The 17,970-nt window shown below is 42.9% G+C and overlaps 1 protein-coding gene across 1 annotated transcript; it reads right to left on the bottom strand.

Annotated features, from left to right (window-relative positions):
* Nucleotides 1–4,728: 4,728 nt before the first annotated feature.
* Nucleotides 4,729–5,573, bottom strand: LOC117191277 (proteasome subunit alpha type-2-like). Its single transcript, XM_033396187.1, has one exon. It carries the CDS (start codon nucleotides 5,510–5,512, stop codon nucleotides 4,808–4,810), a length of 705 nt encoding a protein of 234 aa, XP_033252078.1. The 5' UTR covers nucleotides 5,513–5,573; the 3' UTR covers nucleotides 4,729–4,807.
* Between the last annotated feature and the right edge of the window lie 12,397 nt (nucleotides 5,574–17,970).

The following is a 17,970-nucleotide window of genomic DNA, read 5'->3' as shown; positions in this document are numbered from 1 at the left end:
TTCATCTTCCTCTTCACCGGCCGAGGAATCGATCCAGCAAGAGGCCGCGACTGTGCTTCTAGCAAGCGGGTGTTCTAGCCCTCCCCCCTCGATCCAGAAATCTCAGCCTAGCCAGAACGTGTTGCTACCTACTGCCCTCGTCCATGTAACAGATCGTTATGTAGCACTTATCCCATGTCGAGCCATTTTGGATTCTGCATCACAGGCAAACTTTGTAACATCTAGACTTGCTGATCAGTTGCAGTTGGATCATCGCTCGTCTTATGTTCACATCTATGGAATCGGGGATTCCATTCTACCTTCGAGCAAGTCTGTACATATAGTTGTACAATCCCAGGACGCAAGCTATCGAGCTTCCTTCGCTGCAATTGTCACCAACTCAATTACTGAAATGCAGCCTAACTTCGGAGTAGACGCAAAGGGTTGACCAATGCCGAATAATCTAAAACTAGCTGATCCTAATTTCTCCAAGCCCCAACGTATCGATCTGTTGATAGGTTCTGGTTTGTTCTTCGATTTAATGTGCGTCGGACAGATTCGACTATCAGCCCAATTGCCAACATTGCAGGAGACTAAACTTGGTTGGATAGTATCAGGAAGCATTGATAGCTCGGAGAATAAGCGTGCAGCTTTAGCCGCTTTTGAAAATTCCTCGTGCATCTCTATTGACGATTTTCGACCCACAACGCTGGAGTACCAAAACTTAGAGCAGCAATGCAGGAAGCAGCTGCTCGAGTGCCAGGTGCAAGTGGAAAAACTGCGATCGGAGAATCAGGAACTGCAGCGCGAACTTTTCCATATATTAAAAACCTACATATCCACGCCAAATGAAATTAAACTTTCAACAGTTTCTACATTGCCAAATTTCCTGCCATTCTATACAATTACAGAGGTTCCCGATGATCAAGACGTAATCTCGACAAGCCGCCTTCGTAAAGAAGCGCCGATTGCTGCGTTCGACGATCATCCCAGCGTAGCCGCCAGCTGCGCCCAAGCAAGCATCTTCAAGAGGGCCGTTGGAAAAATAGCGGTTCTGCCCCTTCAGGATGGATCTGTTGAAAGCCTATGCCTTCCAACGGGGGGTGAATGTTCGGAGCAGAGCCCAGCCGATTAGCTGCTTGCCAAATAGCACCTAATTCTTGGCGCTCAGCCGCTTATTTTGTTTGTTACTTATGTCTATGTCACTCATTTGTTTGTTAAGGATTTGCGCTTGCTTGCCCTGCTAAACGCTCTCTTCCAGCTCGCTCTTCGCTATCTCCGCTTTGCGTCTGCCTACCGACGTCGGCCGAGCGAAGCTGCGCTTAGCGATCGGAGCGGCAATGTAAAGGGCAGGCAAGCCACACTTGCAATTTGGATGTCACGCATTAAAGAACATATCGTAATTTTATTTCTGCGCCGAGTTTTATTTAATTCGAAATAATTAGTCGGCCGATTGGGGATAAAAAACATTATCTCCACAGCCTCTTTTGTTTCTTTTGGCTATTTTTATGCCGTTGCATTCACGTTGCAATTTCTCGACTAAATATTGAACTTGGATTTCGTTATTAAATTGGGTTTCCTGTTCTAGTAAAATCTGATATGTTTCATCTCTTCTTGTTATATTAATTGTTAGATAATGGTATTCATAATTAATGGGTATGTTAATGGTATTTGTTTTGAATATGAGATATCCATTCCTTGAGTTGATGGGATCTATCTCTATATTCTGTCCGGTAGACTGTAGGACGGTGAACATTAGTAAGATTATAATCTTAATCATGTTGTAGCTCCGGATTCCCAGTACTCTCTTCGGGTACTCTGCTATTATCGTATTTAATTTTTTTAGATTTTTTCTTTCTTTTGAATTTTGTTTTATAGTGGGTGATTTTCCTCCCTCTATTTTTCTCTTCAAAGTGCTTTTCGTCTACCTGCCTAATTTCCCCTGTTCTTTTGAACGAGTTGGTTGTTTTTGTTTTAACTAGGGCTGCATTCTTGTACCGTGTGTCTACTTTAAAGTCGATACTATCGTTATTCAAATGATTGATCTTCCTAACTTTATTTAGTTGGGTGTTATAATCTGGTAGTCCGGCGTACAGGAAGATATCAGCTGGGGATCTTTTTGTAGTATTATGAACCGTTTTATGGTTATAAGCATAGGTTGCAAACGACGGTCAACACTTTTCCCTTTGCTGTCTCGTCACTGACGAAACAGAAAAGGACCACGCAGACACGGTCTCTCACTGAACATAACACTATTTGTCTCTTCGCTTGTGTTATGTGTTTCGTGTTTTCCGTTGAGCCCGACACACGTGTCTCACAATAACAACTTATAGGAGACACTTTGGTCAAGCGTTCACAGCAAAAGTGTCTTTAAATGAGCAGAACCAAAAAAGTGTCTGAGTAGTGTTTTTAGTTTTTTTCGTGTTTATGTTTATTTATTCATGTTTTTCGCATCTTTTGGGTTTTGTTATTGTAATATGTTATTGTAAGAGACATGGATATGGATGTATCTATATATGTATATACTTTGTATTAATAAGAATTTAGCATAAGCTCAAGCTCGCTTGCAATCCGATCTCAATAACTTTCAGTCATGGTGTTGTGCAAACTTGTTACACCTTAATGCCTCGAAATGCAAAGTTATGACATTTCATCGTTCTAGCCCTTTGTTGGCTCCCTACACCCTATTTGGTGGTTCTCATGAGAGAATTACCCTGGTGGATGATCTGGGTGTTATGTTAGACCCCAAGTTAAAGTTTTCCGAACACATTTCTACCATGGTAAATAAGGCCATGGGCGTGCTTGGGTTTATAAAGAGGTGGTCAAAGGAATTTGACGACCCCTATATAACAAAGACTCTCTATACCTCGCTTGTTCGTCCGATCTTAGAATACGGCTCCTGTGTATGGTGCCCTCAGTACAAAGTACACCAGGACCGTATAGAATCAGTACAGAAAAACTTTTTACTCTTTGCTTTGCGGGGCCTTAACTGGGATGCGGGTGTAAGACTCCCATCTTACTCTAGTAGACTACTATTAGTAAACCTCCCATCCTTAGTTAACCGTAGAAAAATGCTTGGTGTGATATTTATGCACAACTTGATCAGGGGTGACATAGACAGCCCTGATCTGTTGAGCCGCATAAACTTCACGATTCCTATTAGACTGACTAGAAATTTTATACCGTTGTTCCTTTCACTTTGTAGATCGAATTATTCCTTGCATGAACCGTTTAGGGTCTTATGCTCGGATTATAATTCCCTCTACCATATTATATCCACCACTAGTTCTCTTCCTCTTATAAAATTATTAATCCTTACACACCTTTCTATTAATTAGTAACTGTAGTGGTATTTGTATTTTGATTGCATGCTTAGTTTCCTAGTAAGTTTAGTACTAATTTTCCTCGAATGTTAGTCTAATAGCTATCTTTCTTGCATGTTCGCGTTTGGTTCGGCTACGCACCGCGCGTCATGCGGCAGCGCCCCTCGGTCGGTTGGGCGGGAGGAGGGCTGCGTTTTGCCTGGGATCCGCGTGTAACAGCCTTCTGCTGGTGTCGCACGGGCCACTTGACGGTGCAGTAACTGCATCGCCACTTGAAAGATGCAGTCATTGCATGTCAACGTCCAAATATAAATATAACCACGAGGGGGAACGTTGTGAGTTGCTGCGGACACCGCAACTCTACGGTTATACCCGATACTAAATTAGTATAACTCTCCTCCGGCAGACGCCGCTAATATTAAACGACACGACAAAGAGTGCGTGCGAGAGAGACAGAAAATCAGTCTGAGCGTGACGTCGGGCGCTGCGTAGCCACTGAAAATTGATTTCTTGCTTTTGGCTCCAAAAATGATCCGATCTGATCCAGATTCAGCAATCTGATAGATATGGTCATTATCTATGATTCTGCGTTTTTAGTTTTCTTGAATGTGCAATATTGTGGATGCAACAGATTTTCGTCTTTTGTGGGGGCGGAAGGGGGTGGGGCGAAATTCTGAGATATACGTTTTATAGTGAGATCTAACAGAAGTGCGGATACCAAATTTGGTTACTCTAGCCTTAATAGTCTCTGAGATTTGTGGATGCCCCACGAAATTTGGACACGAAACGGTCAAGGTCCGATATCACAGGAGTGCGGATACCAAATTGGTTGCTCTGGCTCTTATAGGTTCTGAGATCCTTGAACTCATATTTTGCAATTGACAAAACCGACCATGAAACCTGTGTGCTAGAGAGAGACAGAGCGAGAAAGAATGAAATTGTTTTCTTGATTCTGGCTATAATCATTATACGATCTGGTTCAGATTTTGCACTGTAGAAGATATGGTCATCCTCACCGATTCTGCGTTTTTGGTTTTATCGTGTCTTTAAAAATGTGGATGCCACAGATTTTCGTCGTTTGTGGGGGCGGAAGTGGGCGGGGCGAAGTTTTGAAATATTTTTGTAGCTGTGACATATCACAGAAGTCTGTATCCAAAACATCGTTGCTCTAGCTCTTATAGTCTTTGAGCACTAGGCGCTGAAGGGGACGGACGGACGGACGGACGGACGGACGGACAGACGGACAGACAGACAGGGCTCAATCGACTCGGCTATTGATGCTGATCAAGAATATATATACTTTATGGGGTCGGTAACGATTCCTTCTGGACGTTACACACATCCACTTTTACCACAAATCTAATATACCCCAATACTCATTTTGAGTATCGGGTATAACTAGCAATGAGTTACTTACCGCACTTAAATTTGTTTTTTTAATTTCCCGTACTCGTACAAAAAGCTTAGCTTGGGTTCTCTTTATCGTTTTATGGGGCGCCTAACATTTAGGGGATGTTGGCCAAGTAGTCCTTGATCGAGGCCGGGTCCAGACGCTGGAATCCCTTCTGATCGCAGATTCCAATCTCAATGTTGTCCGCAGTCATTTTACCCTCAAAGCCTTCCTTCAGTGTCAAAATCGCAGTGTGAACGGCGTCTTCCAGCTCGAGATCTTCGCTGTAACGCTTCTCTAAGAAGGTTTTGCCATTGACTGCATTCTTGCCCATGGCAGTTGCTTTCCAAGCGAAGTAAGCGCCCGAGGGGTCAGACTGGTAAAGATATGGGCGGTCATTGTCCCAGCCGCAAATCAGTAAAGACACACCAAAAGGACGCACGCCGCCGGATTGGGTATACTCCTGCATGAGTGTGGCCACGCGCTGCACCAGCTGTGAGACGGGAATCGGCTCCATGTAAGTCAGGAAATAGGTCTGAGCGATCTTTCGAGCTTGCTTCACAAGAAGGCGATAATCGGGACCCATTCCGGAATACACCATACCTATATGCTTGTTGATCATCTCAACGCGGTGCACACTGTGCTCCTCATACAGTGGCGACTTGTGTTTGTTCTCTGTGGCAATGACTACGCCATTGGAAGCCATTATACCCACGGAGGGAGCGCCGCCGGATACCGCCGCCAGTGCATACTCCAACTGGACCAGCTTTCCCGAAGGACTGAAAGTGGTCAGCGAAAAGCTATAGCGTTCACTAGCCATATTTATCGGCACAAATGCAGTAATTTATATATAAAATAAAGAAGCCGACTTCAGAGAAACAAAAATAAAGAGCAACGTTTTTCATTCAAAATATAATGAAGTGCTGAAAAGACTCTTTCGACCGATACCTGAGTGGCCGGTGTAGCCAGCACCACCTGTGCGAGCGAATTGTTCATAGCAAAGTTCTCCACATCAGTAAAAATTTTGGAAAGTTGTTCAGGAACAGGCTTTTTTATACCCGATACTCAAAATGAGTATTGGGGTATATTAGATTTGTGGTAAAAGTGGATGTGTGTAACGTCCAGAAGGAATCGTTTCCGACCCATAAAGTATATATATTCTTGATCAGCATCAATAGCCGAGTCGATTGAGCCCTGTCTGTCTGTCCGTCTGTCCGTCCGTCCGTCCGTCCGTCCGTCCGTCCGTCCGTCCGTCCGTCCCTTCAGCGCCTAGTGCTCAAAGACTATAAGAGCTAGAGCAACGATGTTTTGGATCCAGACTTCTGTGATATGTCACTGCTACAAAAATATTTTAAAACTTCGCCCCGCCCACTTCCGCCCCACAAAGGACGAAAATCTGTGGCATCCACATTTTTAAAGATACGATAAAACCAAAAACGCAGAATCGGTGAGGATGACCATATCTTCTACAGTGCAAAATCTAAACCAGATCGTATAATGATTATTGCCAGAATCAAGAAAACAATTTCATTCTTTCTCGCTCTGTCTCTCTCTAACACACAGGTTTCATTGTCGGCTTTGCCAATTGCAAAATATGAGTTCAAGGATCTCAGAACCTATAAGAGCCAGAGCAACCAAATTTGGTATCCACACTTCTGTGATATCTGACCTTGACCGTTTCGTGTCCAAATTTCGCCACACCCCCTTCCGCCCCCGCAAAGGACGAAAATCTGGGGCATCCACAAATCTCAGAGACTATTAAGGCTAGAGTAACCAAATTCGGTATCCGCACTTCTGTTAGATCTCACTATAAAACGTATATCTCAGAATTTCGCCCCACCCCCTTCCGCCCTCACAAAGAACGAAAATCTGTTGCATCCACAATATTGCACATTCGAGAAAACTAAAAGCGCAGAATCATAGCTAATGACTATATCTATCAGATTGCTGAATCTGGATCAGATCGGATCATTTTTGTAGCCAAAAGCAAGAAATCAATTTGCCGTGGCCACGCAGCGCCCGACGTCACGCTCAGACTGATTTTCTGTCTCTCTCGCACGCACTCTTTGTCGTGTGGTTCAATATTAGCGGCGTCTGCCGCAGGAGAGCCATACTGACTTAGTATCGGGTATAACTGTAGAGTTGCGGTGTACGCAGCAACTCACAACGTTCCCCCTCGTTCTAAATATGAATTACCGAAAACTTTGGGTGGCTGCAAATTAATGTATTTTACGACGAAAAAATAATGGTGCGTGCGTTCGTTTTCAATAGATTTTGTCGACTCCTCTGTATTCAAACAATTTCTTTTAAGCCTATCGTACCTATGGTGGCAAAGCGGGGCGAATTCGCCAAGAGCGAGAGAGCGAGCTTTTATTGCGCTCCCACTTTGCCCTAGCCTAACTTACACTAGACTTCATCAAATTGGATCTTAATCTTATTCTAATACAAATTATAAGCCAAATGGCGCTACAGTCCGTATTATTAGCCGCAACCGAGTGGCGAACTGGTCCGGCAACCAGATGCGTTGTCGATTTGATTGTTGTTGGCCGCATCCGAGTGGCTCTGGTCCGGCCACCCAGGATGCGTTGTCAGGTGAATTGGCCTGGCCTCCTCGGCCACGCTCATCGTCGGTTTGTTGTTGTGTTTTGAGTGGCTGCTGGTCCGGCCACCCAGATGAGGAGATGTTTAATTTGGCGTTTGATTTTAATTTGTTTTTATTTGCAGGTGCCTGTCTTCAAATTGGATGTTATTGCTGGCGGCCCTTGTCTGGTTTGTGTTGGCGAAAACTGCAGCTGAGTATTCGTGTTTATTGGCAGCCTCTCTCCTGATTCTGCTTTCTTTGCAAGATTTGCTGGCGCCCGGCGGCTCAACAACAGGCCATTCCGCCCTCACATAATTGGCATGAGAGACTGGTGTGACCCAGTGGAGCGGCAACAGACGCCAGCATCTGCGTCATCGTTGGAATGGCAGCTGTTTGTTCTGAGTGGCATGACGTCACGGCCATGGTCAGGCGGCAGCGTCATCGAATGGGGCCTCCTCATCCGCCGATTTGGAAGGAAATTGTCGATGTTAGTGGCGAGGCAGCTTCTGGTGAGGCACCTCTGTCTGAAGAGTGGCAAGTAAGAGTGTTTATTGGCTGCTTTGATCCCTTCTGTCTGTCCGTCTGTCCGTCCGTCCGTCCGTCCGTCCGTCCGTCCCCTTCAGCGCCTAGTGCTCAAAGACTATAAAATCTAGAGCAACGATGTTTTGGATCCAGACTTCTGTGATATGTCACTGCTACAAAAATATTTCAAAACTTCGCCCCGCCCACTTCCGCCCCCACAAAGGACGAAAATCTGTGGCATCCACATTTTTAAAGACACGATAAAACCAAAAACGCAGAATCGTAGAGGATGACTATATGTTCTAGAGTGTAAAATCTCAACCAGATCATATAATTATTATAGCCAGAATCAAGAAAACAATTTCATTCTTTCTCGCTCTGTCTCTCTCTAACACACAGGTTTCATGGTCGGCTTTGCCAATTGCAAAATATGAGTTCAAGGATCTCAGAACCTATAAGAGCCAGAGCAACCAAATTTGGTATCCACACTCCTGTGATATCGGACCTTGACCGTTTCGTGTCCAAATTTCGCCACACCCCCTTCCGCCCCCGCAAAGGACGAAAATCTGGGGCATCCACAAATCTCAGAGACTATTAAGGCTAGAGTAACCAAATTTGGTATCCGCACTTCTGTTAGATCTCACCATAAAACGTATATCTCAGAAATTCGCCACACCCCCTTCCGCCCCCGCAAAGGACGAAAATCTGGGGCATCCACAAATCTCAGAGACTATTAAGGCTAGAGTAACCAAGTTTGGTACACACACTCCTTTAATATGTCTCTATAAAACGTATATCTCAAAATTTCGCCCCACCCCCTTCCGCCCACACAAAGAACGAAAATCTGTTGCATCCACAATATTGCAGATTCAAGAAAACGCAGAATCATAGATAATGACCATATCTATCAGATTGCTGAATCTGGATCAGATCAGATCATTTTTATAGCCAAAAGGAACAAATCAATTTGCACTGGCTACGCAGCCCCCGACGTCACGCTCAGACTGATTTTCTGTCTCTCTCGCACGCACTCCTTGTCGTGTCGTTTAATATTAGCGGCGTCTGCCGGAGGAGAGCCATGCTGACTTAGTATCGGGTATAACTGTAGAGTTGCGGTCTCCGCAGCAACTCACAACGTTCCCCCTCGTTTGGGTTTGGGACAGTGTCTGAACACCATCCAAATATTCAGAAAACAGCGACTTTTCCTCAACAGCACTAGTATCACTGGTGGCCCACCACTTATAACTTATAAGTGTATAGAATTAACTCGAATTTTGTGAGCTTGTTTTCTATGTTATCCTCGCTTGAAATAATTCTTAATTTTTCATTCATTGTTTTATGTAGCCGTTCTACATCAGAAACTCCGTTTTTACTGGTAGTGAGTTCGATTTTCACATTTTCCGCATTCAACCATGCTTGCAATGCTGCGCACATAAAGGCTGAATCTTTGTCGGCTTTAATTCCCTGTGGCTTGCCCATTTCGTTAAAGACTTTTATGATAGCTCCTTTTGTTTCTAACCAGTCACGACTCTTAACTTCTACAAGGGTAGCGAATTTAGAATATACATCAATGCATGATAGGAATTGTTGATTGCCTACCAAATAGAAATCCATGACATACTTTTCTCTGATATTTTGTATTTCAGGGGTGATTTCAAAGTTTAGATGTTACGATGCTCTGTTTTAGCAACGTTGCACGTAGGACATTCATTGATGATATTTTGGATTAACTTTTGATAATCGGGGTAGTAGAATTTTCCTTTAAACCAATTAGTGGTCTTTTCGATACCTGGGTGAAGTAGCTCTTTATGATTATTCAATATTTGTTCCTTGAATTCGGAGTAAATCGGAATATCTATGAGTTTGGTACTGGATTTAATCAGTTTAGTGAAGTGATTTGGACTGATTATCTCCAGGAATGCCCTTTGGAACAGTGGGAAGTCTACTTCGTTATGGAAATATAGTGCACTCTTTTTGGTACACACATATTCCTTTATTATATCTTTTGCTAATGACTCTGTCATTTCAGTATATGTGATTTTTATCAGTATCTTGTGGAAATAGTGGGATGTTTCTACCTCATTACCTCTACCTCATACCTATCCTCATTATCTTTAATCAGTTCTATTTGCCTATTATAGTAATTGATTGGTCGTTCTGTAAGTGGAATATAATTTGTATTATCTTCTAGCGCGCTATGGACCGTTGCACAATCACTATTAATGGTTTCCCCGAGTAGGTTTTCGTTAATCTTTACTCTTGATAGCGCATCGGCTACATGGTTCTCCTTTCCTGGTAAATATTTAATTTTGAAGTCAAATTCATTTAATTTTATCTTCAATCGTTGTAGCTTTATATTTGGTTCCTTGAGGTTATTCAACCAAATCAAGGGTTTGTGATCACTTAATATATCAAACGTTCTACCAAACAGGTATGATCTGAAATACTTAGTTGCCCAAACTATAGCTAGTAATTCCTTTTCTATTGCTGAATAATTGATTTCATGTTCATTCAAGGTTCTACTTGCGTAGCAAATTGGTTTATGGTCTTGCGACAACACCGCTCCTAATGCAATGTTACTTGCATCGGTTGTTACCGTGAACATTTTGTTAAAATCTGGGAATGCGAGGATGGGGTCTGAGGTGATTAGTACTTTCAACTTTTCGAAGGCCTCGACGTATTTTTCCTCGGTTGGGTCTATGACTGCTCGTTTCTTTAATTTAAGTGTCATTGGTTTTTCTATGTTAGCGAAATTGGGAATGAATTTCCACATAAACCTATGAATGATTTTATTTTTGTGGTTGTATTGGGTATTGGGAAGTTTAATATAGCGGATATTTTCTCTCAACATCTCTCAACTTTCCAAAGACCCTTTTAAAAGAAAACAAATGTTCTTCCAATGATGTAAAATAGATAATGATGTCGTCTAGATACACAAGGCAATCTGTGAAAATTAAATCTTCTAACAGATGCATCTTTGTTCATGTTCATGCATCTTTGGAATGTGGCGGGGGCAGTGGTTAGCCCAAAAGGCATACGAGTGAACTCGTAATGACCATGCTTAGTGGAGAAAGCTGTTTTTGGGATTGAGCTAGGTTCCATAGGAATTTGATGGAATCCTTTAGCTAAATCGATTGTTGTGAAATATTGGCACCTACCTAGTTTATCTAGTATTTCGTCCATTCTGGGTGTAGGAAATTTATCCTTGATTGTCACCTCGTTTAGACTTCTATAATCTACTACCATAAGATATTTCTGCTTTCCTGAAGCATCTATTTTCTTTGGTATCATAGCGATGGGTGCACAATAGGGAGAATTCGACTTACGAATGATTCCCTGTCTAATCATATCTTTGATTTGTTGAGTCACTTCTTGATCGTGTATTTGAGCATATTTATATGGTCGACGATATACAGGATCTCCGTGATGGGTTTTAATTTCGTGCTTTATAGTACTAGTGAAGGTCAAAATGACACCTTCTTTATACTGCACGTCCTTAAATTCATAGAGAACTTTCTTTAGTTTCTCCTTTTCTTCGTCATTTAAATGTTCCAACCTTAGCTGGTTGCATTCCCTTAATTCATTCTCTAATGCGGAAGCGAAGTATGGCTCTCCTTCAGGAGATGGGTCAAGGCACTTAGGTGTAGTTATATCTTCCTTTGAAGATGGCTTATCACCTTTGTGTGCGGTCTTGCCGACGGCAATTGCTTCTCCACTTTGGATGATTGGGTATGACCTTTCTCCTAACGTTACCGTTTCCTTTCGGTAATCGATGACGGCTTTGCTGGCCATCAAATATTCTCTGCCTAAGAGTATGTCATAATTTTCAGAAAAATTATGAATATAAAATTTTTGTTTTGTCGGACAGTTTTTGGTTGCATTACGTGTAATGCTCTGAGTCAGACGGACGGGTCCATTGATGGTATGGACGGTGAGGTTGTCGCTATCGACTTTGGAATCTGTATAGTTTTCTTTTATTATATTTAATGACGATCCCGAGTCCGCGATACCTCTTAATTTTTTATTATTTACGATTATTTCTATATATGGTCTTCCTCGATTTCTTCCGAGGCACTCTGCTGAAAATTTACATCCATTTTCATTTGTCCGCTTTGGCTTTCCCTAGATCGTTTGAGTGGCTGATTAGGTGCACTGCTACCTGCCTGAGTCTGATTGATTATAGTTTGTGTGATTCTGTACTCTGCCCTGGTTTAAGGAATTTCTAAATTCGTTAAATAATCCTTTATTATTTACGGCATTATTTCCTGAATTATTTCGATTCGATCCATGATTATTTCTGGAAGTACTTGGGTTTTGATTGTTATAATCGTTACTACTATAGCGAGGGTAATAAGTTCCAACATTCCTACGATTGTTATATCCGTTTCTTGAGTGTTCGTGATTCTTGTTATCAGTTACGAAATTTTCGCAGATTCCTAACTCTTGAGCTGATTTTTCTAGATTAGCCATAGTAGAAATGTCTTTTTTTGCTAAAATGATGAACAGTTTATTGGGTAGAGCATCTTCTATGGTATGACTGGTGGCATTTGCCAGAGCGTTTTTAAAGATTATCTTATTTTCTGGGCTAGTCTCCATATTTAGTTTACTTTCTATACCATTTGACTTAATTTCTAGTTCCTCTACGAACTTACGAATATTCCCATTGAATTTGGTGTCGTGTAATTGTTGTAGCAGCGTTTCGTATGGAGTGTGGTTGTTGAATTTGCTGATTTGGGCTGCCCTTAGATCGGTCCAGGTGTTGGGTTGAAGGCTTTGTGATAAAAGTTGTGCTCGTCCGCACAGTTGACCCTCAGTAGCTCCGTACATGATGCTTTGTTGCCGGATGTCTTCTGTTGGGTACTATTCGGAGATGTACTCAATCCTGCTTATGAACGAGCTTAGACGTTTTTGGCATCCGTTCAGGATGGTTCAGGTGTATTTCTGTTAGCGGAATGTTGATTTTTTTTTATTTATTTATTTTTTTCTAATATTAATTGAGTTTGAATCGTGTGTAGATTCTTTGGCGGATCTCTTTAGTATTAGCGTTACTTTTTCTCTGATCACTGTAGGTTATTACGCACTGTAACTGTCACTACGCCAATTGATCGTCTTAAAAAAGGGATTCACTTTTAACTGAGATCCTACCGACTGCGCCAGTTAAATATGCGACACTTCAGTTTAAGTTTTAAAAAAGATTTTTTTATTTCACTTAACTTAGCGTACAATGGTAAGTTAGTTTCCCCGACGATGACTGGGGTCAGATGTTTTGAACGGAATTAACTTGGGTGAATTCTCCGACTGTGTCGCGATTGACGTTTGTCTTGAACAGAACTGACTTGCCTCCTTAGATGTAGACTATTTATATTATGATGCTCGGATTGGGATTCGGATTTGGATTCGGAGGCGTTGGCTTCGACTTCGGCTTCGGTGATGGAGTACGTGACTCGATCGATATGTGGGAAAGGCGGCTTTTGATGAAAGGCTTCCGCTGCGTATGATCGGTGTTGCATTACTTGGGGGTGGCTGAGAATAGGGCCTCTGATTGGTGAGCTAGGATGGCGTGGTTCTTGACAATCGATTAGTAATTGATCTCTGGAGAGTGGCGTGATTCTAGTGCGGCTGGATACGCGGCATCTATTGTTTTATGTTCATCTTCTAGCTTTAGGGTGTTTGTTTACATTGCGTGCTATCGGCTACGCATGGTCCACTTCGAGCGTCAGATTTGTTGGACAGAATTTCGCTGCCGTTGCAAGGGAAGTTCTTGTACCGAAAAGTAAAAACGCAACCATTCATATGTAAGGTTTATTTGTGACTAATAAATGCTCTGCTCGCAGGCAGATAGAGACCGAACGAAAGGGAGAACAAAAAGGGAGATAAGAGACCGTCGCTTCGTTACGTCTCTCACTCATACATACGTCTACATACTCATATGTCTGTCAATACATGCGTGCATTGCTAGAGATGGTCATTATTCAACACCCTTCCTCAATGCGTGCATGCTTACAAGTTCCATTTAACTCAATTTAAACTTAACAATTTTGTAAATTCGACATGCTTTCTCTTAGGGAGATTCTTGGTCAAGATATCTGCAATCATATCTGTTGTACTAGCATACTTTAACTTAACTTGACCTTCTTCTACAATCTGTCGTACAAAGTGATATCTAGTATCAATATGCTTGGTCCTTGAGTGATGCACTGGGTTCCTAGCCAGCTCTTGTGCGCTCAGATTATCGCCATATAAGGTAGTTGAGGTAGCTTCATCTCCACAGCCAATTTCAATGATTAAACGACGTAAGAATATGGACTCCTTACACGCAGCCGACAGTGCCATGTATTCTGCCTCCGTGCTGCTAAGTGCCACGCTGCGTTGTTTCTCAGATCGCCAAGAAATTGGGCCACTTGCCAAAAAATAAACATAGCCCGTATACGACTTCCGGTTAGTTCGATCGCCGCCCCAATCCGCATCCACATATCCAGTAAGTGGCTGGTGACACCCTTTGTAGTGTAGTTTGAAGTTCATCGTCGCTGCCAAGTACCTCAGAACGTGCTTCACACCAGCCAGATGCTCTGCGTGCGGATCTTTGTTCCTCTGGGCCAACTTTGCAACTGAATGCAGAATGTCCGGTCTGGTTGTGAGTGCCAGCCACATCAGCTCACCAATCATGGATTGATACATGACAGGATCAACCTTTTGACACTGCTCATTAGTACAATCCACCTGGAACCCCGCATCCAACGGAGTAGCCACTGGTCTACATTTGTCCATGTCGTGAGCTTGCAATAGTTCCTTGATGTATTGCGAGTGGCCTATGGTGATAGGCCCAAGCTCACCTTCACGGTGCACCTCCATGCTTAAAAACAGCTCTGGAACACCTTTGTCGATACATTCGAACGCATTTGAAATAGCCGATTTGATACCGAGCATGTCCTCTTTGGACTGACATTCTATAAGTAAATCGTCAACATATACCAAGATTAACGATAAGTTACCTTTCCCTCTCTGCTGGTAGAGGCACGGCTCGTTGTCACAGGAAACAAAACCCAGATTAGTCAGGACGCCATTCAGCTTCGAATTCCATTCCCTTCCTGACTGCTTCAATCCATATATTGCCTTTTTAAGCAGCATAGCCTTCGCTGGATAAGCTCGATCAATGTACCCTTGTGGTTGCTTCATGTACACCGTATCGCTCAGGTCACTGTTGAGGTATCCGTACATACATACATCCATTTGGTTGACATATAATTTCAATTCTGCTGCTAGCGCAAGAATAAATCGCACGCTCTCCAGTCTGCAGACTGGAGAAAATGTTTCCGCATAGTTTTTGCCGTACTGCTGGGAGCAACCTTTTGCCACCAGCCGCGCCTTGAAACGTTCGATTTGACCATATTTGTCGCGTTTCAGGCTATATACCCATTTGCATCGAACTGCTCGTTGTCCTGCCGGTAAGTCTGACAACTGCCATGTCTCGTTTGCCATTAATGCCTCATATTCGCGTTGCATCGCTTCGGACCAATGTGATGCATGAATACTGATCAACGCCTCCTCGTAGGATACTGGAATCTTTACGTCGCTGGCAATCAGAGCACCAAGAATGTTGTACTCCTTTCTCGGACGGCCAGGTTTGCCGGTCCGAATCAGCCTTGGTCTGCCAGGTCCAACGCGAGGAGCTGGCTCATCTGACTCAACCTTTTCTGTTGCGCTCTCGTACCCATCAGTACCGCTGCTACTGGGATTCTCCCCGTCAACGCTTGCACCATGGCTGAAGTTCGAATGTGACTGTATCCTTGTCGTCTTGGATCTCGTCAAAGAGAACATCTCGCCTCTCAATCCCCTGATGAGACACAGGGTCATACAGTCGATAGCCCTTAGCCGCTACTGAATATCCAATCATGCGATATTCTTTGCCTTTTGGTCATACAGTCGATAGCCCTTAGCCGCTACTGAATATCCAATCATGCGATATTCTTTGCCTTTTGGTTTACTCTTCCTTGGACCCTTGTCCAAAGCTACTGCAACGGAGCCAAAAACCTTTAGATGACCAACAAAAGGATTCTTACCAGTCCACGCTTCCATAGGCGTCATACTGGTCAGCGCCTTGGTCGGTGATCGATTCCGTACATACACAGCTGCGATGACTGCCTCAGCCCACAAGGATTCGCCTAATCCTGACTGGACCAGCATACATCTTGACATTTCCACCAGAGTGCGGTTTGCCCTCTCAGCAACGCCGTTTTGCTGTGGAGTGTACGCCACTGTCAGCTGCCTCTCAATCCCATTAGTTTTCAGAAATTCATCAAACGATTTGTTGACAAATTCACCGCCATTGTCGCTCCGGATACATTTGAGACTTTTTCCCGTTTGCCGTTCAACCAGGGTTTTGAACTCGACGAACTTCTGGAAGACTTCATCCTTTGTCCGCAGGAAATACACAAATATACGCCTTGATTTGTCATCGATGAAGGTTAGAAAATACTTTGATCCAGCAAGCGACTGTGTGCCAAAGGGCCCGCACACATCTGCATGAACTAGCTCCAATATATCTTGAGCTCTACTGGTGGTTGCAACAGGAAATGGTTGCGCATGAATCTTGCTGACCATACATGTTTTGCAATTCATATTCGCCGGGAAAACCATATTTTCAATGCCGCGCACCATTCCTTTGCTGATCAAATCTTTCATACTGCTGATTTTCAAGTGGCCGTACCGTTTATGCCACAGGGCACCATCAGCCTTAACCGCCGCAAAACAGTTGTTTTGTTTTCCTCGAAACATATACAAGTTTCCAACTCTGTTCGCCTTTACAATGCATTCGCCATTTTGGATAACTCGTGCATATTCTTGTCCAAAAGTGACGAAACATTTATTCTGTACAGCGCTGCTCACCGAGAAATAATTTCCATTCATTTCGGGCACATAGAGAACATTTTTTAACAGCAGCGTGCATATCTCTGTCTTCAGCTCTACTTCCCCTTTTCCTTCAGCTTTTAGGAAACCGGAGTCAGCCAGACCAATCATTTCTGTGTGTTTCTCGAACTTTGTGAATAACTGTTTCTCACAACACATGTGGCTTGTGGCACCACTATCCAAACACCACATACTCTTTTTCAAATTATCTGCGTCCAACGCATTTAATAGACTGCACTGCTTGTTCCCCACTCTTGCTGCCCTTTCCACATTTGCGCTCTCCTTCTTACACTGAGCCTTCATATGCCCGCGCTCACCACACTTGAAACATATCATTGTATTGATTCTCTTCTTTTGCGCTCTGTGCGCGGCCGGCTTATGTACTGCGGTTTGCGGCTTTGCGTATTCCTTTTGATCTTCTGTGTTTCCCTTTCGTTCGCCAGACCCAAAGTCAAGTCGGGGAATTCATTTAAATCTTGTGACATAAAGATATTTAAGTTGTAAAATAAAAGTCTTTTTTAAAAAACTTAAAATCGAGTTGCGGATATTTAACTGGCGCAGTCGGTAGGATTTCGTTTAAAATTAACTCCTATATTTCGGTAATGGTCAGCTTGTGTAATTTCTAATTACTGTGATCACGTAATCCCGGAATCGTTAATAAAATTGTGAAATCCGCCAAAGAACCTATGTGTTACGAGCACATACGATTTGCAAAACTAAAATTAAGTGAACTGAATTAAGCGGAGATAGTGATCCACCAAGAACAGTGAAACACTAAATACAAAATCAAAAAACTTACAAGTGAACCAAAATAAAGTTAAAAACTACTGAAAACAAAACAAAACCCAATCAACACCAACAACATGGCGTTACCACCACTATCATTGAGCGAAATCCACTTGAACCAGGCACTGCTGTCGATCAGACAAATACCTGCCTATGACGGTTCATCTGGACAGCTAAGCTCATTTATCAAACGAATCGAATATGTATGCGGATTATATCCAACTGAAGATCTTCGCCAACAAAGGATCCTATTTGGAGCGACCGAGATCCAACTGTCAGGAGAGGCACAACGCATATCGCAAATGATACAACCCAACACGTGGCTCGAACTGAAGACGGCGCTGATCAACGAGTTCAAAAATCACACACCATATGAAGAACTCTTACGACAACTATACACCACCAGATTCAACGGCAGTCTTCGTAAGTTTATAGAAGAATTAAAGATAAAAGCATTATTAATAAACAATAAGCTAAACTTA

Source organism: Drosophila miranda (genome assembly GCF_003369915.1).
Source record: "Drosophila miranda strain MSH22 chromosome Y unlocalized genomic scaffold, D.miranda_PacBio2.1 Contig_Y1_pilon, whole genome shotgun sequence".
Lineage (NCBI taxonomy): Eukaryota > Metazoa > Arthropoda > Insecta > Diptera > Drosophilidae > Drosophila > Drosophila miranda.
This window is presented reverse-complemented; position numbering and strand designations above follow the sequence as displayed.

Bases quoted from the DNA above. Each gene is read 5' to 3' on its own strand.
- LOC117191277 (XM_033396187.1), bottom strand. From the start codon at position 5,512: ATGGCTAGTGAACGCTATAGCTTTTCGCTGACCACTTTCAGTCCTTCG.